Source organism: Chiloscyllium plagiosum, chromosome 28, assembly GCF_004010195.1.
Source record: "Chiloscyllium plagiosum isolate BGI_BamShark_2017 chromosome 28, ASM401019v2, whole genome shotgun sequence".
NCBI classification, from domain to species: Eukaryota; Metazoa; Chordata; class Chondrichthyes; order Orectolobiformes; family Hemiscylliidae; genus Chiloscyllium; species Chiloscyllium plagiosum.
The window spans coordinates 14,840,950-14,858,892 of record NC_057737.1 but is presented as its reverse complement, the minus strand read 5'-3'; the positions used below and the strand labels follow the sequence as shown (position 1 = coordinate 14,858,892).

General features: G+C 41.0%; 1 protein-coding gene across 2 annotated transcripts in view; it reads left to right on the top strand.

Moving 5' to 3' along the window:
- The window catches only part of tada2a (transcriptional adaptor 2A), a 44,497-nt gene that overhangs the window by 998 nt on the left and 25,556 nt on the right, over nt 1-17,943 (top strand). For both annotated transcript variants that reach the window (XM_043718381.1, XM_043718382.1), the window contains exons 2-4: nt 1,763-1,869; nt 4,868-4,927; nt 8,760-8,851. In XM_043718381.1, the coding sequence (XP_043574316.1) occupies nt 1,763-1,869; nt 4,868-4,927; nt 8,760-8,851 (259 nt within the window). The remainder of the gene's footprint in view (nt 1-1,762; nt 1,870-4,867; nt 4,928-8,759; nt 8,852-17,943) is intronic.

Below are 17,943 nucleotides of genomic sequence, written 5' to 3'. Positions count from 1 at the left end.
ATCAAAGTTGAAACTTTATTGCTGGAACAGCACAGCAGGTCAGGCAGCATCCAGGGAACAGGAGATTCGACGTTTCGGGCACAGGAGGAAGGGCCTGTGCCCGAAACGTCGAATCTCCTGTTCCCTGGATGCTGCCTGACCTGCTGTGCTGTTCCAGCAATAAAGTTTCAACTGTAACCGAATCCTACCTTAACTCACCAAATTAAAATCTAGATGTAAAAGCAAGTTTTTCTAACAATATCCATATGAAACCAGAGCACCACTCAAACTTTACAACTGGGAAAATGCCTATAATGTTAGGATGGATTGCTGAGGCATGAGTTGAAAAGTGTGGCACTGAAAAGCACAGCAGATCAGGCAGTGTCTGAGGAGCAGTAGAGTCAACGTTTCAGGTATAAACCCCTCATCAGGCTTGAGAAGATCATGTGAAAGGGGAAAGGAAATAAAACCCTTGCTGCAAACTAGTACCTTGACCTGCTGAATATCTTCTCCCTTCGACCATGCCTCATCTTTTTAATGAACCTTTTTGATTATTAGTCAAACAAGGGGCAATGATTTTTGTTTTCAGATTTTCTCTATCTCCTCCTAGAATGCCAACAAAAATATTTTGAGACCTTCCAAAAACTAATGCTGCATTTGCCCAAAAAAAATTGAAAGTAATGTTCTTTGCTTCCAGATTTTTAAGCAGAATTTAGTTTTCCATTATTCCCTAGTTTCATGTAAAGAAAGTTAGATCATGGGAGTGCTTCGTGTATGCTGTTTACAGAAGCAAAATTGTGCTGATGTTGGTAATCTGAAATTAAAACTTTGCTGGAAACACTCAGCAGGTCAGGCAGCATCTGCAGACATTGAAATGGTTAGTGCTTCAGGTTAATAACGTTTCACAAGAACTGGAAAACAGGTTACACATTTTACAGAGTTGTAAGCAAGTACAGTGGTCAAGAAAGGAAATTAGAATAAAAGGGAAGGTTTTATAATGTGGAATACAGGAGGACTAAAATGAAAAAAAATTTGATCTTTTGGCATTTAACCATTCCTGCCTTCCTCCCAGTCAACAAAGCTTTTCCTTTCTTTCCACAATTTTCCTGCCTCTCTACTTTGTCACATCTATAACTTTTTCCATTTTTGTTGACAGGTAATCACACTAAAAATCTTAATTCTCTCTCTGGCTATACTACCCAACCTGCTGAGTATTTCTGGCATTTTCTTATTGAAGTTGCACAAATTGTCTATAATGGCTCATTTCCTGATCAGAAACTCAAGAATACAGGGAGCAAGAATGTTTGTATTAACAAAATATATACGTATAATAGTGTTGTTACTAATTCGATTGTCATGTTTTGTGTTTTAATAATTTTTAAAATTACTTTGAATCATTGTTTTAATTGTATCTGCTTATTCGTTGATGCTTTGAAATCATTTCATTCACTCTGTTGCAATCATGGCTTGTAATTACCAATACTCCAACCTAGTGCTACACAGCTAAAAGTTTTTTTCAAAGACAAAGCAAAGTTTGAAAAGCTAAAGTCTGGATTTGAGCTGCTGTGTTTCTTTTCTCTTGGTTGATATGGCAGTCTCATTCGCATTGATAATTACTTAAAGTGGTTTGTAGGTAGTTGTTGGAATGGCTTAGGTGACTGCAAAAATGTAACGGTTCCCCTGTTACAGATACCACAAGGTGATTGGTTGTATGAATGTTGAACATTAAATGTATTCATTCTATTTGGAATTGCTGAATTCTCTTGATCTGACGTTATTTCAGGTGACCCCTTCGATCAGCCACCATGTCGTGGATGTTCCTCTTACCTAATGGAACCCTACATAAAGTGTGCAGACTGTGGACCTCCTCCACTGCTTATATGTTTACAGGTACGCTCCCATAAAATGACCTTATAAAAGATTGCAAGTGATATGTTTGTCTTCCATACTTACATTTCACATTCTGCACTTGCAAAGCTTGATCATAGATCAGCAATAACCCTATGTATGAATGTCGAAGTCCAAAATAATACAAATAGTTACGATTTTAAGAAAGATAATGTTTCATTGATTTGCACCAGGAAACAAAATCCCACAAAATGAAAAGTAATAAGGCAATGTGATCATGTGATGTTTTCTTTTTCTATTCCTAGCTGTTTCTATCTCAGCAATTACGTTTTATTTAGTACGATAAAGTATTTTGAGGATGTCCTGTCCACTGATTGGAGTCATACTTAGCACAAAGAAAGATGGTTGTGGATGTTAGAAATCAATAATCTCAGTTCTAGGATATGACTGCAAGAGTTCTTCAGGATGATATCTCAAGCCTTACCACCTTCAGCTACTTCTTCAATGACTTTCTGTCCTCATAGGATCAGAAGTGGTGATGTTTGCACACCGTTCAGCACCATTTGAAGCAGTCTATGTTGTTATGGAACAATAACTGGACAATATTCAGACTTAGAGTAATAAGTAACATTTGTACCCAAGAATGCCAGACAATGACCATATCCTACAAGAGAATCGAATCATCTTGACGTTGCTTTCACAAATCCCTCATTATCAACATCCTGATGTTACCATTGACCAAAAACAACTGAAACAGCCATATAAATATCATGCCCTCAAGATGAGGTCAGAGACTTGGGAATTCTACAGCGATAATTTGTCATCTCCACTGAGCTTGTCTTAGTACTGAAAAAGTCAAGAATGTTTTGGAGCTTTCTCCACTTGCCTGCATAAGTGCTACTCCAGTAACATTCAAGAAGCTTGACACTATCCACCACAACCAATAATTAATGCCCTTTCCCACCAATCCTCAGTGGCATCACCATTTACCATCCAGGAGTCATACTGCAACAGTTCACCACAGCTTTTTCAAAAATGACCCCTACCACTTTCAAGGACAAGGGCACCAGATGCATTGCACACTTTTAACCTGCAAGTTCTCCTCCAATCCATACCTTGTCCTTACTTGGGGTTATATTGTCATTCTTTCAGTGTCACTGGGTCAAAGTCAGAAACTTTCTTCCTAAAAGCACTGTGGCTATATCTACCCACAGTGGACTGCAAGGATTCAAGAAGGCTGATTATTACCACATTCTCAAGGCAATTAGATATGGACAGTAAAACCAAGCCCAACCAGTAAACAGTACTTTTTAAAAAACAGTTTGACCTGCAATTGTCAGCTTCATTTTCTGACTTTGCAAGTCCATTCACTTATTCAGTCTCTTTCTTGCCAAGTCGGACAAATCTGAAGTTTGGCTTTCCAAATCCGGACCACCAACCCTGTAGGTCCCTTATTGAGTTGATCACAGAGAAAAAAAACCTAAAAGAATGCCTTCTTCATCTTAAAGGTAATTCAAAAATAAATCATTTATAATTTATTTTACTGAAAAGCAGAAAATCATTGTAGGTGATAGCACATCGATAATCATTTTACACCTGTGCAATTCTTTGATTCTGCTACAGTTTCATATATGAACTTAAAAAGTAATTTCTGTCCTCTTTTGATGTCAACTTTTGTGCTTGAATTTTTCTGAAATGCGAGCTGTTAGCCTCAAGATTGAGTGTTTTGTTTTAAATTCGTTGATGGGATAAGGGCTTTATTAGCAAGAACAACAATTGTTGCCCACCTCAATTATTTCAGTCCATTTCATGTAGGTACACCCATCGTGTTATCAGGGAAGGATTTGTCAGATTTTGACCCAGTAACAGCAAGGAAAAGGTAATCAGAATGTCTTTAAGGGGAACTTGCAGGTGGGACGTACTGGTGAAATTGCTACCCTTATTCTTCTAAGTAGTGGAGGTTGTGGGTTTAGAAAGTGCCAACAAAGGAGCTTTGGGAAGTTGCTGCAATACAGCTTGCTATATTGTACATACTGCTGCCACTCGATGTGGTGGGTGAATACGTAGGGTGCTGGAATGGTTGCCAATCAAGCAGACTGCTTTGAACTCAAATGTATAGTTCTTAATTGTTCTTGGGGATGCATTAATCCAGGAGGGGGAGAGATTTTCTTTAATTTCGGACCTTTGTCTTGAGTTGTTGGGCAAGTTTTGGGGAGTCTGGAGGTTAACTCCCAGCCTGTGACCTGTCTTGCAATAGCAATGTTTATATGGCTGGTGCCGTTAAATGATATAGTGACAATATTAAGCCTTAAAATTCATAAATGGTTTGTATTGAAAAACATTGTAAAAGGTGTGGGTTATGCATTGTTTTAAAAAATTCTCAAGGTCAGGTTCGTAGGAGAGTAGTCTGACACAGAACAAACGACCAAGAGGCGAGTCTGCTAGAATATGAGCATTTTATTCCCCGCAGCGTCGCCACAACCAGGTCTCATACTTACAACGGGTCTGGCTTATACTCACTCTACATGTTACCGGAACTGGGAGCCGTCAGTTCTCGTAGAGCGGTTGCCAACAACCCACGCTCGGCGGTTAAACGCAACCCCGGAGCAGACTCACCGAACTGGAGACTTTTCCAGCTGATATACTCTTTTCCAGATATAAACATTCATGTGAACAGCAGAGCAAGGCTAAAAAACACATTCCATTCTGGTTACATACAGATAAGAAGATTCACACGGGGAGGTGTGTAATAAGATTCACACGGGACTAAGCAACACCTCCATTCCGGTTAGATTCACACATGTATTGGGACATAATTTTTAACCGTTTCACCACATGCATCAGTTTGAAAGATTTGGTTACAAATGGTACTATTAGAGAATAAAAAGAAAAAAAGTAGATTCTGAAGAAATATTTAAGTTTTATTAACCAAATAAATTTTGGTCCTGCTGCTTTATAAGATTATTGCACAGAATGCTACCATAGAATATTTAAGGGGAAGAACGGTATTTTGAAATATTTTTGACCTTTTGTATTGTAGTGCTTTACCAGAGGGTTTGAATACAAGAAACATGAAAGTGACCACAGCTATGAAATAATGGTGAGTACAGAGATTTTTAAAGTTCTCTTACAGATAGCTAGTCAAATAAAGAATTTATTTTGTAGGTAAGAAATTTCTGATCACTTTATTAATGTTAATTATAATTTTTTATCCAATTCTGCATGTAGTGTACATTTATTTAAATGATTTCAGTTATAGTTTATCTAACATTGAAGGCAAACATCATACTATTTTCAGCTTTTGTTGCCTGTGCACATCAACCTCCACTTCCAGCTATTATGCCAGTTCCACTCTCTATGAAGGCAACATGCAATCAAGAAGGAACAGCAGAAAAACCATTCCAATTCAAATTTAATCAATAATATTATAGAGCAGACAAGTAATTATGTGGAAGCTAGAGAATTTGTGATATTGGAAAAGAATGTTAGAGATTGGATGAAGCTCTGTGCATAGCTTGTGCAGATGCATAACAGTATTATATAAGGATATTTAGTATGTTAGGGAGCTCTCACTCAGTTGTCATTACAAGTTGACAGGTCAACATCCTTCATGCAGGTCATGGTTTCTATATATTTTCAATACACTATCAAAGTAAGTTATACAAAAGTTATTGAGCAAATAGATTAAGTAAATATATTCATTTCAAGTTGAGTTTCTGAGACTAAATTTTTAGTTAACCCTTAGGTGAGGGAGGTGAGATGGTTAACTTATATGTAAGTAATCGTTTTAAGAGACTGAATTCCTCTCTCTCATCATCTTACTTTCATGGACCTGGTAAGTCAGAAATTGTTCAAAATAAGACAAGAACAACCCAAAAAGTACTTTGATTATTGAATCTTATTTATAAATAATATCCTCCATAGTACACATTTTAACATCTATAAATTAATCAAATTTATCAAAAACGAAAGCCATGAAGAATAAGTTAACACTATTCTGCAAATCTGCTTATCTGCACACTATTACTGTGCACCTATTTGCTCATGGTGATCCTAATCTTTGCTTATCTGCAGTTTTAAAGAAAATGAGGGGAAGCTTCTTCCTGGAGTAAAATTGCACACTGCATGTGTCGTGTACTGTGCATGTGAAGTTAATCTTTTGTGCTGTTACAAAACACACCAGTTGCAACCTTCCCTGGGAACACATCATTAGTGAACTACAGGGCATTGCTATTCAAATGTATGCATTTTAGCTCAGTTTCTTTTTTTTTTGAAGTACTACTTTGTAGCAGAATATGCACTGAGAATGTGGAAACCCATAAAATTTAGCCTACTGCTCATTGTCAGAACCAAGTAATATGTCCAAATTTGCTTTGTGCACACCATCATTGTAAAGATCATCTTCAATAGTTGTCATTGTCTCACTCTTCATCTCATAAATGATCGTCTACGATATCAAATACAGTGGATATCTCACATTTCTTGAATTATTTTGTGACAATCTAATCTTAATTTCATTTCTGGGCCTTTAAATGCCATTCACACAGGGTTGGTAATGTAAGATTCCATATGCTTCTTTGATGGTAGTCTTCTCCAGTTATCTAATGATTCCACTTTTTCTCATGCTATTCTTGATGGCTTATTTAGAGAGGCATCCATTAGTTGGACAAAACTGATTAGAGCACCAGGGCTAGCTGCAATATCACCTTTTCCTATCTAGGTTCAGGAACAACATCAGTGTGTGATTGAAAATGTGCCAAATGAGAAGACTTTATTCCTTTACATTATTCTCATTGGAAGCTTAGACTCTTCAGAGCCACATTTTCAAACACTTCCATCGATCTGTCCTTTACTGTGGATGTGAATGATTACTCCTTTTGGGAATTGCTGTTTTGGGAAGTTTCTTTCCCCTGAATATAGGCACTGTTAGTAAGGGGAGGTTGTGCCTGACAAACCTGTTGGAGTTCTTTGAAGAGGTGACAAGTAGGTTAGACCGAGGAAACCCAGTGGATGTGGTCTACCTAGATAAATTGGGTACGGGCATGCTATCAATGTATGAGTTTGTTGACACTCATCCAAAATAGTACCATTGAGCATCCCTTCCTTCTCCACTGTGTATGGTAAGGTGCTGCCATATCCTATCCATAGACCCTCCTGGATGGCACCTATGTTTTCTACTTTGAACACCCTTCATCCAATTCTGTCTTCCATGATTATTGGGAGTCCCGAATACCATCCCAAATGCTTTCCCAGAAGTCCCTTCAGTTGTCATTGAACCAGACTTTGGTCAGTTGCGTCAGTTGGCAGTCTGATAATTTGGGGTGTTCCTTTCCCCTAAATAAATGCTCTATCTGTTCATTGCTGATCCAGGACGGAACTCTCTAACCTCACTGGAGATTTTCTATCACCTGTTCTAGCACTGGAGCGTGTCCAGTGGAGATTCACACGGATGATCCCTGGAATGGTAGGTCTAACATATGAGGAACGGTTGAGGATCCTGGGATTGTATTCATTGGAGTTTAGAAGATTAAGGGGAGATCTAATAGAAACTTACAAGATAGTACATGGCTTGGCGAGGGTGGACGCTAGGAAATTGTTTCTGTTAGGCGAGGAGACTAGGACCCGTGGGCACAGCCTTAGAATTAGAGGGGGTAAATTCAGAACAGAAATGCGGAGACATTTCTTCAGCCAGAGAGTGGTGGGCCTGTGGAATTCATTGCCACAGAGTGCAGTGGAGGCTGGGACGCTAAATGTCTTCAAGGCAGAAATTGATAAATTCTTGATGTCACAAGGAATTAAGGACTACGGGGAGAATGCGGATAAGTGGACTTGAAATGCTCATCAGCCATGATTGAATGGCGGAGTGGACTCGATGGGCCGAATGACCTTACTTCCGCTCCTATGTCTTATGGTCTTAAACCTTGTCCCATCAGACATTGATAATGATGGCCTGTTTTCTCTTGAGCTTTGTTCACCATCTGATGAGCTGGCATGTCAGAATTCATGAGAATTTAAACCATGTCCCCAGTACAGACTAATCTCTATCTGTTATGTTGTCAATGCCTAATTAAAGACTCCCTAAAATCTAACTCTGTCATTGAGTTCTGCTGGGCAAGACAATGTAATCTTAGTCTTCTGTCACAGTACCAAATTGGTTTACCATCCAGGACTAGTTTTGAAATCACCAGAGCTTAATTTTCTTATTTGTTTCAGGGCAAAGATTGGAAAAATCCTTGAGAAACAGATTCATTCTTGCAATTGTCATTGATGAATTTTGCAACTTTGATTTCCAGCTGCTAGGCCTTCCTGTCTTTGCTTCTTCATTCTTGGACATGTTTGAATTAGACTGTGCATCTGCAATTCCCTTTTGAGCGAAGGCAGATTGGCAGGGCACAGCACATACCGTGAGCTGACCTTTGACATTACATGTTGATAATCACAAGCAACAAAAGCTCAACAGCTGCCGTCAGTAGCATCCCTACCTTTGAGCCATGAGGCCCGGGTTCAGGTCCCACTAGCTTCAGACATATGTATTAACATCTCCGAACAGGTTGATTAAAAATAGCTGATTTGTTAATGAGCAGATTTGCATTAGAGTATATTTGACCGCAGCAGTGACTGCGTGGTATGACGATTTTGGATTTTTTGGCCAAAATTTACAAAGTTGATTTATACACACGATACATGAAAAATAAGTGTGATTTTGACCAAAAATTGATTACTTTTTTTGAGCATAAGATTAACATTTATTTGAGAATATACAGCACCTGTCACTTCAGCACCTCAGGGCAGATGTAGATCAGTTGTGATGTGCCAAGATTTCACCAGCTTAAAATAGAAATTCCATTTTTCTACTTAAAAGTTCAGTATTAGTTAGATACAGTGACGGCTATAAACAGCATTTTCTTTTACTTTCCATGACCTGTACACAGACATCTGATTTCCCCATTTTGGATCCAAACTGGACTGCTCAGGAAGAAATGGCGCTACTTGAGGCAGTGATGGACTGTGGTTTTGGAAATTGGTAATACAAGTCATTTTTTGTTTGCAATTCAAGTCTTAGCTCTTTCATTCCAGCAATCTTTTACAAAAATGTATTATCTGCTGAAAATTTGTCTTCCTGTTATAGTCATTATTACACAAAATTCAGGTTGCTTTCTGTTACTAAGCTAAAAGCATTCAGCTGCAATTCCTATTCTCTGTTCTTGCTTACGTCCCAAATCTTGCTTACATCCCAAATCTTGCTGATCGCTGTTTCAATTTTAATATTCTTTCATCTCCCTGCCAATCCATCTGCATTACCTTCTCAAAGTTGAGTCCATAGGATCAGTGGTTCCCAATCTTTTCAATATCAAGGCACACTAGCTGAATAATTGAATGGATTTCTTTACTCCGTATGCACGGTGACAAATGGCAGCAGATACTGCCTTCAATAATAGACACAGGCTCCAGAGCAGATCGGAAGCACGATCGAAAAAAATTTCATGGTACGCTCCTCACCTTGATACGGCACACCAGTTGAAAACCACTGCATAAGGTCCAATTCCTGCACTCTTAAACATCTCATGCCAGGCCAGATTATTATAATTATCCATCCTTGCCTTCTGTGATATTGCAATTTATCACCTCATCTCGACTATTCCTCTCCAAAGACCCTAGTTGTTACCCTCCAGGTGCACACTGACAGCTCCCAGAGCTTAACAGCGTCTTTACATTATGATTCTTCTGTAATAATTAAATGGATCAAGTCACAGGCAAAGTCTTTGTGGTGAGGACTGTGATGCATTATCCAATGTCAACACTGACATTATCAATCACAGCATTTCTGTTGCTCCTTAGTGTTCTGGGTTGGTGAACACCCAAGTTCAGTCTTAGTCCTGCCAATCTTCATGTACTGAATCTTAAAGAAAGTGGGTTTCTGAATTCTCTGCCAAGATATTTTTGAGATGTTTAAAGGTAAAGTTGCTAGAGGACCATTCGGCTGCTCTCTCTCAGTGGTGGTGGTGGTTTAACCTGAGGATCACCATACCTCAGATGTGTGGAAAGGTTGAGAAAGAGAGTCCTTTGTGGTAGCCTCAGCTGATTCAGGAATTGAACCCATACTGTTGGCATCACTCTGCATCGCAAACCAACCACCCAGCCAACTAAGCCAGCTGATTCCTATGAGATGTTTACTGGTTAATTTTCAGAAAGGAATTCCAATAGCACCAAAATATTGATTTAGCAGGCTATCAAACACTTCAGCTTCTGATGTTTAAGATAAAAAAAATGCTATGAACTATAATAAGAAAGTTGAGTCTTTGTCCCAGTTATGTTTATTGAGGCCTTTCAGAACACATGGAATGTGTGTAAGTGAGACTATTTGGTATTTCATTGAAAAATTTACAAATATTAAAATGTGGCATATCATCGCACAGAATGTATAACGCAGCAACATTCTGTGCAAATGCTCCATGCGCAGATAAGTCTCTTGCTACTTGCCTTCATCTCAACCTATAAGCATTTTTTTCTAAAGAATTATCCCTTTAATCTGAGGTGTGCCCTCAGGTTCTAGTCTCTCCTACTAATGGAAACATCCTCTTGACGTCCACTATATCCAGATGTCTCAGTATTCTGTAAGTTTCACTGAGACTCTTGGAACTGAACACAATATTCCCAATGTGGTCTAACCAGGGCTTTATAGAGCTGCAGCATAACCTCGCAGCTCTTAAACTTAAGCTCCAACTAATGAAAGCTAACACACCATCCGCTGCCTTAACAACCCTGTCAACATGGGTGGCAACTTTGAGGGATCTATGGACATGAACCCTAAGATCCCTCTGTTCCTCCACACTGCCAAGAATCCTGCCCTTAATCCTGTAATCTGTATACAAATTCAACCTTCCAAAATGAGTCACTTCACAACTTTCCACTTTTCAGCCCAGCTCTGCATCCTGTCAATGTTCCATTGCAACCTACCACAGCCCTCCACACCACCACAACTCCAACAACCTTCATATCATCAGCAAACTTACTAACCCATCCTTCCACTTCCTCATTCAAGTCTTGTCTAAAAATCACAAAGAGCAGAGGTCCCAGAACAGATCCCTGCAGAACACAACTGGTCACCGAGTTCCAGGCTGAATACTTTCCATCTACTACAACCCTCTGTCTTCTATGGGCCAGCCAATTCTGGTTCTGACAGCCAAATTTCCCTGTATCCTCTGCCTCCTTAGTGTCTGAATGAACCTACCATGGGGAACCTTATCAAACGACTTGCTAAAATCCATTTACACCACATTATCTCCTCTTCCTTCTTCAATGTGTTTTGTCACATTCTCAAAGAATTCACGAAGACTTGTAAGGTATGACCTGCCCCTCACCAAGCCATGCTGACTATGTGTAATCAAGCTATGCTTCTCCAAATAATCATTAATCCGGTCTTTCAGAATCCTCTTCAATAATCTGCCCACATTGACGTAAGACTGACTGGTCTTTAATTTGGAGGGTTATCCCTACTCCCTTTCTTGAACAAGGAGATAACATTTGCCACCCTCCAATCATCTGGTATTACTCCAGTGGACAGAGAGGATGCAAATATCATTGCCAAAGACGCAACAGTCTCTTCCGTTGTTTCCCATAGCAACCTTGGGTATATCCTATCTGGCAGAAAGTGAGGACTACAGATGCTGGAGTTCAGAGTTGAGGGTGTGGTGCTGGAAAAACACAGCAGGTCAGGCACCATCCAAGGAGCCAGGAGAATCGACATTTTGGACATAAGCCCTTCATCAGGAATCGTCCTATCTGGATGATAGGAATATATCCTATCTGGCTCGGGGACTTATTTATCCTCATGTTTTTCAAAGTTCCCTGCACATCCTGCTCCTTAACATCAATCTGTTAGAGCATATAAGCCTGTTTCACGCTGTCCTCACAAACAACAATGTTCCTCTCACTAGTGACTACTGAAACAAAGTATTCATTGAGGATCTCCTCCAACTCCAGGCACAAGTTCCCTCCACTATTCCTGATTGAGTGAATAGAGTAGGTTCTTTCTTGATTATATGCTTTTTTGAGATATATCTCTCGTTTAAACTTAAAAATATAAGCCATAAGTATTAAGTTAGCCTGGAGCAGTGTTTTGTAGAGGAATAAGACAGTGCTATGTTCTGGATCTGTAGATTGAAAGAAGCAAAAATTGCCTTTAGTAGGGTGATATGCTCTTCTTGTTGGATGTGGGAGTTTAGGGAGAGTTATAGGAGGGGAGAAAAGTTGCAAATACAGTCACATAGATGGGTTAACTCCAGGAAAGATAAGGGAGGTAGGCAGGTAGTGCAGGAGTCTTCTGTGGCTATCACCATTTCAAACAAGTGTGCTGTTTTGGAAAGTGTAGAAGGTGATGGATTCTCAGGGGAATGTAGCACGAACAGCAAAGTTTCGGTTATCAAGACAGGCTCTAATGTAATGAGGTGTACATTGGGTTCCAAGCCATCAACTGTGATAGGAGACTCTAGTCAGAGGCACAGACAAACGATTCTGCGGCCAGCAGTGAAAAATCAGAATGGTTTGTTGCTTCCCTGGTGCCAGGATCAAGGATGTCTCAGAGAGGGTGCAGAATGTTCTCAAGGGAGAGAGGAACCAGCAGGAGGTCATTGTACACATTGGAACCAATGACATAGGAAGAGAAAAGGATGAGTTTCTGATGGGAGAATATAGAGTTGTGCAGGAATTTGAAAAGGAGATCCTCGGGAGTAGTAATATCTGGATTACTCCTGGTGCTGCGAGCTAGTGAGGGTAGGAATAGGAGGATAGTGCTGATGAATGCATGGCTGAGGAGCTGGTATATGGGAGCTGATTCACATTTTTGGAACATTGGAATCTGTTCTGGGGTAGAAGTGACCTGTACAAGAAGGACGGGTTGCACCTGAATTGGAAGGGGCTAATATACTGGTAGGGAGATTTGCTAGAGCTTCTCAGGAGGATTTAAACTATTAAGGTGGGGGGGAGTGGGACCCAGGGAGATAGTGAGGAAAGTGATCAATCTGAGACTGGTACACTTGAGAAAAGAAGCGAGTCAAACAGTCAGGGCAGGCAGGGACAAAGCAAGGAACAAGGTAGGACTGATAAGTTAAACTGCATTTATTTCAATGAAAGATGTCTAACAAGGAAGGCAGATGAACTCAGGGCATGGTTAGGAACATGGGTCTGGGAGATCATAGCAATTACAGAAATGTGGCTCAGGGATGGACAGGACTGGCAGCTTAATGTTCCAGGATACAAATGCTACAGGAAGGACAGAAAGGGAGGCAAGAGAGGAGGGGGAGTGACATTTTTGATAAGGGATAGCCCTGCAGCTGTACTTGGGGAGGATATACCTGGGAATATATCCAGGGAAGTTACTTGGATTGAACTGAGAAATAAGAAAGGGATGATCTCCTTATTGGGATTGCATTATAGACCCCATAATAGTCAGAGGGAAATTGAGAAACAAATTTGTATCAGTTATCTGTAAGAATAACACGGTGGTCAGGGCTTTTAACTTTCCAAGCATAGACTGGGACTGCCATAGTGTTAAGGTTTAGATGGAGAGGATTTGGTTAGGTGTGTACAAGAAAATTTTCTGATTCAGTATGTGGATGTACCTACTAGAGAAGGTGCAAAACTTGACGTACTCTTGGGAAATAAGGCAGGGCAGGTCACTGAGGTGTCAGTGGGGGCGCACTTTGGGGCTAGTGACCATAATCCTATTCGTTTTAAAATAGTGATGGAAAAGGATAGACAAGATCTAAAAGTTGAAGTTCTAAATTGGAAGAAGGCTAGTTTTGACGGTATTAGGCAAGAACTTTCAAAAGTTAATTGGGGGCAGATGTTTGCAGGTAAAGGGACGGCTGGAAAATGGGAAGCCTTCAGAAATGAGATAATAAGAGTCCAGAGTTTTTTTCCTATTAGGGTGAAAGGAAAGGCTGGTAGGTTTAGGGAATGCTGGATGACTAAAGAAATTGAGGGTTTGGTTAAGAAAAAGAAGGAAGCATATGTCAGTATCGACAAGATAGATCGAATGAATCCTTGGAAGAGTATAAAGGCTATAAGAGTATACTTAGGGAAATCAAGAGTGTAAAAAGGGGACATGAGATAGCTTTGGCAAATAGAGTTAAGGAGAATCCAAAGAGTTTTTACAAATACATTAAGGACAAAAGGGTGACGAGGGAGAGAATAGAGCCTCTCAGAGATCGGCAATGCACAGGAGATGGGGGAGATACTAAATGAGTATTTTGCATGAGTGTTTACTGTGGAAAAGGATGTGGAAGATATTGAATGTAGGGAAATAGATGGTGATACCTTGGAAAAAGTCCAGATTACAGAGGAAGTGCTGGATGTCTTGAAACACACAAAAGTGGATAAATCACGTGTACCCTAGAACTCTGTGGGAAGCTGGAGAAGTGATTGCTGGGCCCCTTGCTGAGATATTTGTATCATCGATGGTCACAGGTGAGGTGCGGCAAGACTGGATGTTGGCTCACATGGTGCCACTGTTTAAGAAGGGTGGAAAGGACAAGCCAGGGAACTATAGACCGGTGAGCCTGACATCGGTGGTGGGCAGGTTGTTGGAGGGAATCCTGAGGGACAGGATTTACATGTATGTGAAAAACAAGGACTGATTCGGGATAGTCAACATGGCTTTGTGCATGAGAAATCATGTCTCACAAGCTTGAGTGAGTTTTTTGAAGAAGGTTTGTTGAACAAAGAGGTTTGTTGAGGGCAGAGTGGTGGACGTGATCTATATGGACTTCAGTAAGGCTTTTGACAAGGTTCCCCATGGGAGACTGGTTAGTAAGGTTAGATCTCACGGAATACAGGGAGAACTATACATTTTGATACAGAACTGGCTCGAAGGTAGAAGACAGAGGGTGATGGTGGAGTGTTGTTTTTCAGACTGGAGGCCTGTGATCAGTGGAGTGCCACAAACTGGGTCTGCCACTTTTCGTCATTTATAACAAATGATTTGGATGTGAGCATAAGAGGTATAGTTGGTAAGTTTGCAGATGACACCAAAGTTGGAGGTGTAGTGGACAGTGAAGAAGCTTACCTCAGATTACAGCAGGATCTAAGTCAGATGGGCCAATGGGCTGAGGAATGGCAGATGGAGTTTAATTTAGATAAATCTGAGGTGCTCCATTTTTGGGAAAGCAAATCTTAGTAGGACTTATACACTTAATGGTAAGGTCCTAGAGAGTGCAGGTTCATAGCTTCTTGAAGGTAGAGTCACAGGTCGATAGGATAGTAAAGAAGGCATTTGGTATGCTTTTCTTTATTGGTCAGAATATTGAGTACGGGAGTTGGGAGGTCATGTTGAAGCGGTACACAACATTGGTTAGGCCACTTTTGGAATATTGCGTGCATTTCTGGACTCCTTCCTATCAGAAGGATGATGTGAAACGTGAAAGGATTCAGAAAAGATTTACAAGGATGTTGCCAGTGTTGGATGATTTGAGCTACAGGGAGAGGCTGAACAGGCTGGGGCCATTTTCCCTGGAGTGTCGGAGGCTGAGGGGTGGCCTTACAGAGGTTTAGAAAATCACGAGTGGCATTGATAAATTAAATAGACAAAGTCTCTGCCCTGTGGTGGTGGTGTCCAGAACTAGAGGGCATAGGTTTCGGGTGAGAGGGGAAAGATATAAAAGAGACTTAAGGGGCAACTTTTTCATGCAGAGGATGGTACGTGTATGGAATGGGCTGCCAGAGGAAGTGGTGGAGGCTGCTACAATTGCAACATTTAAAAGGCATCTGCATGGGTATATGAATAGGAAGGGTTTGGAGGGATATGGGCTGGGTGCTGGCAGGTGTGACTAGATTGTGTTGGGATATCTGGTCAGCATGGATGAGTTGGACCGAAGGGTCAATTTCCTTGCTGTACATCTCTATGATTCTATGACCCTACCCTGACTCTGGCCATCCTCTTGTCCCTCACACAAGTGTAGAACTTCTTGGGATTTTCCTTAATCCTATCCGCCAAGGCTTTTATATGCCCCTTTTTAGCTCTCTGGATTCCATTCTTAGTTTCTTCCTGGCTACATTTTAACTCTTAAGAGCGCTATCTGATCCTTCCTTCCTCAACCTTAAGTAAGCTTCCTTCTTCCTCTTGACGAGATGTTCCACATATCTTGTCATCCAAGATTCCTTCACCCAATCATTTCTCACTTGCCTCACTGGGACAGACCTATCCTGCATTCACAACATGTGCTCCCTGACAACCTCCACATTTCTCTCGTACATTTCCCTGAGAATACCTGTTCCCAATTTATGAGCCACAGTTCCTGCCTAATTACATTGTAATTCTCTCCCCTCAATTAAAAACTTTCCCATACCATCTGCTCCTGTCTCTCTCCATGACCATAGTAAAGGTCAGGGAGTTGCGATTGCTATCACTGAAATGCTCTCCCACTGAGAGATCTGACACCTGTCCTGGTTTTTTGCCAAGCACCAAATCCAATATGGCTTCCCCTCTTATTGGCCTATCTACATACTGAGTCAGGAATCCTTCCTGGACACACCTGACAAAATCAGCTGCATTCAAACTATTTGCACTAAAGAGGTTCCATTCAACATTAGGGAAGTTGAACTTACCCATACCAACAATCCTGTTATTTCTGCACCTTTCCAAAATCTCCCAGTCTGCTCCTCTGTGTCTCTGTTGCTATTGGGATGGTCTGTGGAAAACTCCCAATAAAGTGACTGCTGCTTTCCTGTTTCTGACTTCCACCCATACTGACTCAGTAGACAAACCCTCCTCGACAACCTCCCCTTCTGCAGCTGTGATACTATTCCTGATTACCAATGCTCTCTCACCTCTTTTACTTCCCTTCCAATTCCTTTGGAAACATCTCAACCCCGGGATATCAAACAACCATTGCTGCCCTTGTGATATTCAAGTCTCCGTAATGGCCACAATACCGACTCTTAAGTTCCTCACCTTTATTCCTGACAGTTCTTGCATTAAAATAGACACATTTCGGCCTATCACACTGACTGCAACTTTGCCCTACCTACTGTCTATCCTTCCTCACAAACTCTCTGCATGCTGTATCTGCCTGTTTTCCAGCTACTCCATCTTGATGCGTAACTCCAGTTCCCATCCCACTGCCAAACTAGTTTAAACCCTCCCGAAGAGTTCAAACAAGCCTCCCATCCAGAATACTATTGCACCGTTCTGTTCAACTGCAATCCAGTCTCCTTGTACAGGTCCCACCCTCCCCAGAAGGTATCCTAATGATTCACATGTCTGAAGCCTTCCCTCCTACACCAGCTCTGCAGCAACATGTTTGGCTGCATTCACGTTCTGTTCCTAGCCTCAGTAACCCATGGAAATCGTAGCAATCCTTAGATTACTACTCTGCTCGTCCTGCCTTTTAACTTCCAACCTAACTCTCTATATTCATTTTTCAAGTCCTATCCCTTCTCCTAGCTATGTCATTGATGCCGATGTGTACCACAACTTCTGGCTGCTCACACTCCCCCTTAAGAATCCTGTAGACTCGATCCTGGCACCCAGGAGGCAACATACCATCCAGGAGTCTCATTCACGACCACAGAATCTCCAGTCTGTTCCTCTCCCCATTGAATCTCCTATCACTATCACTCTCCTATTCTCCCCCCTTCCCTTCTGACCTTCGAAGCTTTTCCCCATTTAGAAAATAGTCTATGCCTTTGTTCTTCCTATCAAAGTGCATAGCCTCACATTTGCCCACATTATATTCAATCTGCCATTTTTAGCCTAAGTTTTTTCACAGTCTCTTCAACTCAACAGCACCTGTCCCTACACCTATCTTTGTGTCATCTGCAAATTTAGCAACAACGTCCTCAGTTCCTTTGTCCAGACTGTTAATGTATAACGTGCATTGTTTGGTTCCAATGTGGACCCCTGTGGAACTCCACTAGTCACCAGCTGCCATCCTGAAAAAGACCCCTTTATTCCCAATCTCTGCCTTATGCCAGTCAGCCAATCCCCTATCCATGCCAGTACATTGTTCCTAATATCATGGGCTCTTACTTAGCAGCCTCCTGTGCAGCACTTTATCAAAGCCTTCTGGAAGTCCAAGTACATCATTTGAGGCAAACCTACTAAAGTAATTTAGCAAG